We start from the raw sequence: 9,110 nt of genomic DNA, 5'->3' as shown, positions 1-9,110 counted from the left end.
CTAAGCTTGGCAAGGTGTCTAGAAGGAGCCTGTAAGAGTCTCTTTGACTAGGTATTTAAACAGATAAAGCTAAATGAGATAAATCCCATCTGCCATTCCTACGGGAAGATGGGGATGACATTCCTGCCCAGACCTCTTGTTTTTAGCTCTCCTTCTGCCTTTCTGAAATATTTGCAGCTTTTTCACACATATTTTGTGTTGTTGAGGATCCATTGCAAGATGCAGTTTCTACTTTGTTATGTCCAATGACAGTGCAGAAATAGTCAGTAAAATCTCCTCCTATAGTAAACCTGAACAGGGAGAGAAAGTAAAATTTAGTTGCATTCTTGACCTAGCTGGATGCAATGCAGTCAGTATCATTTCCATGAAAAATAGAGTGGCACCAGGCCTTGCTGCTAAGTTATATTATTGTCAGTGGGATAAGAAGCTGCCTTGTTGGAGTCTCCCTCCCATTCCTTAATTTTCTTTCCTAGACCCCACCAAAGGTTATGGGCTCTGCTTTCGCATCCAGAGACCTTCCCCTTGTTTGGTAGCGTCCATTCAATGGTGTTGACATCACACTGTCTCTTGTCCCTGCCTGATATACCCTTTCTGAACTCTATCTAGTCAGATTCCTCCTTTCCCACCAGAACTACAGTGTATCCTCTCTTGCCATCCCAATGTGACATGCCTGTGTTCCCACATGACTTAACAGGCTCCCTTTGACTTGTCACAGGGATGTGGCAAAGCACCTGAATCTCAAGGAATCATGTTGCTACAAATTGCAGTCCCTAATCTTGCTTCTACTCCCTGTTGCTGGCTCTGGGTTTTTTTGTTTTTTGGGGTTTTTTTACTGTTGTATCATGGTGACTTGCTGAAATAAGCTTACATATCTGTGCTATGTTCCATGTTGTTAATCCACTTCCACTTCTTCTCCTTCTTAGAATATGTGAGACCAAGTAAGTAGTAATGACCTCTTGATTGTGAAAAAAGATAATGCTAGAAAGGAAACAAACAATGATAATACATTCAAATCACATTTTATTCACCAAAGGTACTCAGAAAGCTCAGTGCTAAATGGCCAACACAGAAAGTATAGTGTGCAGCCAGCCACACCATCTCTTCCCACAGCTTCAGAGGCTAAATTTTTCCATTTTTATGTAATCTCTTTTCTCTTCCTGGGGCTTCTTAGGAAGAGACTAAATAGAATAATACACCTGTGATACCATTAAAGCTATACACTGTAGTTTGCCAAGTGTGACTTGATACCTGGTGACACTTTTCTGTTCTGATTGTTGATGGGAAAGCCTATTCAGTTTTCGTCAGAGCAGTGGCTCTCACAAATAGTGTCTGTTTGATTTTCTTTGTCTTTTTTTGTGTGCTAACTCTCTCTAAAACATAATTCAGCTAGACACAGAGTTTGTTCCTTCCCATGAGAGCATGCCTGGGGACAGAAGCTTCCAGATGAAAGACTTCAGCCACCAAGATGCACCTTACTGTGGGGGTGTTCGCTACCATACAGAGGTGCTTGGTGTACATGGCTAGCAGTAGATTATAGACTCCCAAAGACATCTAGCATGAGAAGACACAAGTGTAACCCATCAGCCCTTTGGTATATAAGTCAAACAACTCTAGAAGCAGCCTCGTGAATTTAGGTCTCACCAGTTCTTCCTTGTTGTCAATGATCACCAGGTCTGAATTCATGTCAGTACATTCTTTACGAGAAGCATTCCAGTCATCTTTTTGCTGTGTTTGAGAAAAGAAGTAGCATTTTCCCCCATTTTTTTTCCAGTTTTGGGGGCAGCCTGCAGGACGGAAGAACAGGTGTGTAAAAGCCATGCTCACCCTAATGAAAGGATGCCATTACAAAAGAAAGGTGAGAGAATAAGTTACAGCCAGAAGAGTACCTGTGCAGCCCTGCTTATAGTTTTCACCAAACCACCAGGGATCCCTGACAGTCTCTGTAGCTAATACCAGCACGAGAGCCACTAGGCTTTAAGTCAGAGAAGCAGAATCACAGATAACATTATCAAGCCTCTTAAATCTTTGCTCAGGAGATAAAGAGAAATGGTCAGGGCAAAAAACAGCTTTCAGTTTTCAAAAGTCTTATTTGCCTGCTGCCAAGTACAGCAGTAGTGATGCTAGTGAAAGAACGAGCATTTCTCTCCATTGCCAGGCAGGGTACCAGAAGAAACAGATAATGGGACCTGGAAAGGGTGGTATGACTCTGGGAGACAGGGACTGCGTGATGTGGTTTTGTGGTTATCCAGGAGATCCTAAACAGCAAAAGGGAATTACACTTTTAGTTAAAATGCTAAGAATGGAGGGGTATTTGAAAAGCAGTACGTGCACACTGATCTGTCATGCTCACTACAATGTTGTGATACCAAAGGGATTGTTATATTCCTGTCCGTTCACCTAGCCACAAGCTCCTCTGCATTTGCATGAGAGAGTAATTTGTTCTTCCCTCTGAAGCAGTAATGCAGTGCTGACCAAGCACTACTTTTAAAGAAGTGCTACTTCTAAAGAAGATGAAAATGTGAAATGTCTCTGGCTTGAGAGGTCATCCTGTGAGTGTACAGGATAAGGCTGTTTATTCCTGAGATGTTATATTGTTTGTTTGGGGTTTTTTTGGTTTTTTGTTTGTTTTTCTTCTGAACAAAATCTAGACACACACAAACATCTCCATAAAAAGGCAATCTAACAGGCTTTTGGAAACAGTCTTTTGAATGACAGAGGATTACCTACCTAGTGCCTCTTCATAGGTGGTGGAGAATGTTTCCGAGTCAGGCGGGCTGCTTGCACTGGGATGGTCTGGAAATAAGAATACAATTTCTGCTTTGAATAGCTGACCATTTTGCCGTAGACTGCCAGATCTCTTCTTTGACCCCCACCATCACCCCACACAATGCCTACTCCTCACCTTTTTGCTTCTCCATTGAAAAAAACACAAACTGTAGTACCATACTATGGAGCAGATTTCTAAAGAGCCTAGCTCTGAAACTTGACAAAAAACGCCCTGCACATTTTCCGCGTAGTGGTAGATGTGGCGTACAGTCTAAGTGTAACTGTAGCAATAAGAAAGAAGAGCCTTCTTTGAGACTGCAGTGCTCAAGCCAATCTGTTCTTGATTGAGCATGCTCCCACGCAGATTGGAGCTGCGCTCACTGTCTGGTCCTACCTCCAACAAGAGGAGGGAGATATTCTGGCAGATCCCACCTGTGCTCCAGCTGGAAGCTGGTCTAGCAGTGTTGCTCCCCCAGACCAAAATGAGACAACAGTGTTCATTTTAGGTTTTAACACAGATACCCGGGCTGAAATTGCCTTGATTTTCCTCTTGCTTCTGACACATTTGTTGTGAGGGATTCCTGCTCCACAGGAGGCTTCTGACTCCCAGAATAAGGGACTGTGGAGGGAGGCTTACAAATTTGGTTTTATTATCTGATGACTAGCTAGGCTGCATGAATTTATCACTGAGAAAAAGGAAGAAAAGGGTTTTGAGAGGATGAAGAAAGTAGCTGAGGTCTCAATGAACTAAGCGTATGCTTAGTGAAGCTCTTGTGATGTTTATGCGTTTTTCATGTCTTCTCAGGCTCAAGAGTTTAGATCCTGTTGAAAGTATGGAGTTCAGGGATCACTCACAGTTAACAGGCTAAAGGAGGATTATACTGTTCCAGTTGGCTGTGCGTAGCAGTAAAGAAAATCTTGATATTCTCCCAGCTTCTCTGCTTAGGAAACCTCAGTTTTAAAGACACGATTGTCCAGGCCATGAATGGGTATTATTAGTTCAGCTGTCTGGGAGTTACTAAATTGTCTATAACAAAGTTTAAGGAGGCATTTTTGAGGTTATTTGGAGTTGAACAATGAAGGGATGAACAATAACAGTAAAGAAACATTAGAATAAAAATTGTAGGGGTAAAATCCTTATACTTGAAACTAAAATTGATAAATTCCTTTAAAAAAACAATATATAAAATGAGAAAAAAGATTGAATTTAAGAAAGTTGTAAGAAATTTGTACCAGAATGGCAAGGAGCATGAAAGAACTGACATCTCTGCAGACTTCATACTAGAGGCAAATGATAAAAGAAACAGAATATTAAAGGAAGAACTTTGTTTACAAGCAGTAAGCTCAAAAATAAGATGAGGGAAAAGAAGTGGAGTGGCCATTAGGTTAGGTGACACCTAATCTCTTCTGGACATTGAAAATTGGTAGTGAAAGGATGGATTACTAGCCCAAAGCATCCCAACTGCAACTATCAACAAGTTAGTTTGCAGTCCTGAGCTCTTACTTTCCTTGGTGTAGAACCACTTCCCTAGTACCTATGTACCTTTACAGATGCAAGACCCTGTAGTGCAGTAGGAATGATACCTTGGAAGTGGTTCAACCCACAAGAATGTAGTCATAACTATGCTGACAAGAAGTAGCTATTGAGTTCGAGAGATGAGCAATTCCGTTACAGATAATCCATTTTTGCCTTTTACCCACCTCTGGCAAAAATAGGACATTGTATCATAAATGTAGTATCCCTTTGTCCCATACATTTTCTGTAGCCAAATTTTTATTGACAAAAATCCTGAGGAGCATTTGTGCCCTGATTGAATATCTTATTCCAATAAGATCTTCAGTTTTCAGAGAATGCTGCAGAAGTTAATTATTTCCTCAAGAAACAAAGAATTTTGGCAAGGCAAAGGTTTTCAGGAAAGGGAATACCATTCACTAGGCACATACTTGCCTGTTGTGAGAAACAACCTACCCATGTGGAGATTTTTCCTACCAACTCCATCTCAGAGGGTTTTTCATAGCCAAAATGAAGCAACATTTAGCCCTATGATGATCACAAAAGGAATATAGAATTTTTTTTGGCTGGCAACTACAAATATCCCTAATGGCTGAAATATGCCCTCAACTACTGCATTAAATGATTCAGTAGAATACTCAACATTGACATAATTAACATTAATATATGCCTGTCTTATATAACATATCACCTCTCCCAATATATTTTGTTTCAGATTTATCTATAGATCATCAAGGTTTCAGAAACCCTACAGCCAAAAATATCCAGAAGGATTTCAAAGACAACCAAAGACTCCAAACTGAGCAGTGACATAAATGAATCTCAATTTTAGTACAAAGGATTAATCAGCTCCTTCCATAAGCCTAGAGCCGGACAGTGAGTGATGAAAGGAAATAAGTATGAAATAACAGTATTATTCTGGGAAATGATTATACTTGCTTTCCCAGAAAACAGGGCCACTGGACCAAGTTCCTCTGTTCTGTAATTTTGCTGAGGCTTTCCAGCATCTGAATGGACCTAGGATTTTGTATACTTTCCTTTCTTTCTTTCTAGTATTAGCTCTAATAAATAGCTTTCTAAATAATACCTTGCAGAATCCGAGTGCATTTTTTTTCACATGGATCACAATGAGCTGGACTCTCCTGGTGCAAAACAGTTGTCAAATAATGCTTTTGCAAATTGCTGAAGTATGAATTGCAAAAGCCACAATAGACTTAAAAAACACACTGCTTAGGAAGTCCTACTTATCTAAGTTTCTTTCCTGACAGCAAGGAAGAACTGCACTTTTGGAGTTGTGAGAAAGAAGTTTCACTCTAGCACCTAAAACCACATGCTGGCAAGGTATAATACTGGTTTTACATTTACAATGGAAAGATCAAAGTTGATCAATGAAAGTATAATTTTGTGGAGACTAAATTGTATGATTTACCCTGTTCCTTTTAGGGATTAACTTCCAATATATTGGTGTACAAGCTAGGTCTTAGATATCACTACTGAACAAAACCAAAAACAAACAAACAAGGAAAGGTGTATGTCTGAACATTTGAAAACAATGGCTTTTAAAGCTCTGGTATATAGAATTACATCCAAACATGTATACAGACATACTCATGATAAAACATGCATTATATTTTATAGAGTATTAAAACGGATAATTGTGGTGGAAATAATGAAGTTAAAGCTGAGGACTGAGAAGTTGAAGAAGCAACTACATGTTTGGAAGAGGCAGAAACAGAATTTACTCTTCAGGTAAAGTTCTCAAAAACATGATATGAACAAATATCAGGATCATTTCATTTTAGAAGATGAAGAAGTTGGGTTTTGCATATATATAGCCTGAGCCTGTGGGTGGGATCTTGAAGTACTGCTTGTAAAGATATCCTGAAGTGCTTAGTATGTAGTAGTACCAAATACTGGTACTAAAACTACGTAACATAATATTAAAGCATTTATTTCTGTGCAAAATTAGAAATGAATGCATACTGGTATGCATTACAAAAATGAATACCACTCTACTGAGTCTCCTGCTTTGTGGAAAAGAGTTTACAACACATAAACTATAGATCAAGATTTTCTCCTGCAATATTGTCACTTTTAACTCTGCAATTTGCCTGAGAGATTCAGACAGCAGCATTACTGAAAATGGTTCAAAGGCATCAAAACTTAACAAAGCAACAATGTCCTGTTTGCTTCCTGGAGCAACTTAACACTGATTAACACAATTTTATTGTGATTTAGGCATGTGATAATTGGCAACATCAAAGATTTCTTTGCTTTTTACTGCATCCCTAGATCAACAAGGAAAAATAGAACAGAAAAATTCATTTGAAATCATAAGCTTTTAATGCATATATGTATTTAGATGTATATATCTTGAGGCTAGATATCAGCTCCTGGCTTCAGAAAAGAACAAAATTTAATTCATAGGAAGGAGCATTTGAAACAAAGTCAGACCTACCTGTTCTTGGAAGACCAGCTCATGAACTGCAGGGTCAATTTTTTACTTACTCTTAGATAAATTTCCTCTCAGGAAAATAGAAAAGAATATGATACTACTATAAAAATAATAAAAATTTCTGGTGAGGTTCCACTGAGTAAAATTGTTGTCATTTTCATGAACAGAAATGGAAAATGCCTTCTGGCCTGCAGACCTCTTGTATGATGAAGCAGTATCAAGAGGTGACAGTTAAGTTCATTTAAATAAGCTGTTTGCCAACAATGGTGTATTTGGCAAAACAAAACGCTATGGAAAACTCATGTAAATTATGCTTTAGAAATAAACCGGTCAAAATGGCAACAGTTTTCATTTGGAGTACAAGTGAGAATGTATGCTATTGAAATGAAAAACTAATTTGACTTAGTTTTTCAAGTTTGATCTAGATCTCAAGTTTCTCAGAAATATTTTTTTGGTTCATTGAGGCAGTACTGAGCCCAACAAAGTAACTATAACTGCAGCCAGACCTGAATCAAAGTGTAATGACTCCTAATTTAACTCCTGATTTAAAGCTATATTAAATGCTGATCATTTCCTAGAATCATAGCATGCTTTGGGTTGGAAGGGATCTTAAAGATCATCTAGTTTGAACCCCCCTGACATGGTTGACCAGGTTGCTCAAAGCCTCATCCACAACTTCTCTGGGCAACCTGCTCCAGTGCCTCACCACCCTCACAGTAAGTAATTTCTTCCTAATATCTAATCTAAATCTACTCTCTTTCAGCTTGAAAATGTTACCCCTTGTCCTGTCACTACACTCCCTGATAAAAGAGTCCCTCCCCATCTTTCGTGTAGGCCCCCTTTAAGTCCTGGAAGGCTGCTATAAGGTCTCCCCAGAGCCTTCTCTTCTCCAGGCTGAACAACCCCAACTCCTTCAGCCTGTCCTCATAGGGGAGGTGCTGCAGCACTCTGATCCTTTTTTTTAAAGTCAATCCTATTTTAAGATCAGAGGTTTTGGCATGTCTTCATAAATAGTTTCTCCATGTGCATCTCTGAGTAGGTGGCAAACTCTGGGACTTGTGTGCGATTGTGGAAACCTCTTAAGCTTGCTCAGCTATCAAAGGATGAAAAAAACCAAGCAATCACATCTGAAATTTAAAAATAATTCATTGAAAATACTCAAAGAAAATTACCACATGGCTCCATTAAAATTTGTTGTTTTTTTTTTTTTCTAATGGAGATAAGAATGCTTTATTTCTTTCTAAAAAAAATTACATATCTTTTTGTGTGGTTCAAAGATTGTAATGAACTCAGTGACATATATGCAGAGATTCCTAGTACTAGGCTTTTATTTGAGCAAGATGCAAACAAATTCCTTTAAGCTGTGACTTAGTTACCTCTTTCAAATGAGCTTTTATCCATGTTTATTTAAAGATTTTGGTGTTATGGACATCTTGGTGACATGATAAAAGATCACTGCCTTGAAATATTCTCAAGGATAGCCATCATAATACTAATAGGCATTATCTAATCTTGACTTGTTTCTTCCAAACATTTGTATAATAAACTATTTATAGTTTGAACACTGCTCATTTTTTAATTGGGCTTTGGCTTCTTTTCATTTGGAATTTTAAACTTTCAAACCACTCCACTCTTTTACAGGTTTCCTCTTACAGCCATGGCTAGCTAAAAACTACTGTCCTGTGCCTTCAAACTATAGCCTTCTGTTGCTACTGGTTTTGGATATCATGACTTAGATGTCAGTCAGTGGGTGACAATCACAATTTAATTGCTGTTATTACAGTTTTAGCAGAACTTACACATGAGTATCAGACACACTGCTAAGACCAGTAGGAGGATTATCACAGCAACCAATACAGCAACCCGTGTTCTGGAGCAACAGCTTTTACCTACAGATAGACAGAAAAAATAAATATTAGGGGGATAACTGGAAAAGGAACCCTTCGTCTTCATTCAAAGATGCCCTTTTCAGGCTCATGCTCTTTCAAATTAGGCAAAGCCCTTCAGTGCTGTCCATTCAGATTTTTGTTCTTGTGATATATACGCTCTGGACACGTTTTTTTTCCCATCACAGACATTTAACCTGAACCCTTCTGCCGTTGCCTAGAATACTTTGTTAAGTATTCTTACCTGCCGTCTCCAAATACTATGAAAGCAAACCCAGTCAACCTACCAGATAAAGGTCCTGCCATGTTATATTCCTCAACAAAGCAAATTTTTCAGAGGAGTTGAACTGTCTTCTCTTTCTGTTTTGACAGTTTTTTTGTGGACTTCTGTTCAGGATTTACTTCAAGGGGATCCTTGAAATATTAATTAGTCTGTCAACTCAGTGGATAGGTGCTAGAGAGCGCATATCACACCAGTCTTCAAAAAGGG

The 9,110-nt window shown here is 38.7% G+C and overlaps 1 protein-coding gene across 1 annotated transcript; it reads right to left on the bottom strand.

The window, feature by feature from the left end:
- Positions 1-142: 142 nt before the first annotated feature.
- On the bottom strand, positions 143-2,793 carry CLEC5A (C-type lectin domain family 5, member A; the record flags this gene model as incomplete). Its single annotated transcript, XM_010078338.1, has 4 exons — positions 143-290; positions 869-978; positions 1,642-1,784; positions 2,728-2,793. Coding segments are annotated over 4 exons (467 nt in total), but the record flags the coding sequence as incomplete, so codon positions are not given.
- Between the last annotated feature and the right edge of the window lie 6,317 nt (positions 2,794-9,110).

This window comes from Pterocles gutturalis, unplaced genomic scaffold (assembly GCF_000699245.1).
Source record: "Pterocles gutturalis isolate BGI_N339 unplaced genomic scaffold, ASM69924v1 scaffold48003, whole genome shotgun sequence".
Classification (NCBI taxonomy): domain Eukaryota; kingdom Metazoa; phylum Chordata; class Aves; order Pterocliformes; family Pteroclidae; genus Pterocles; species Pterocles gutturalis.
Note: the sequence above shows the minus strand (reverse complement) of the source record. Positions and strands in the feature narration are given on the sequence as shown.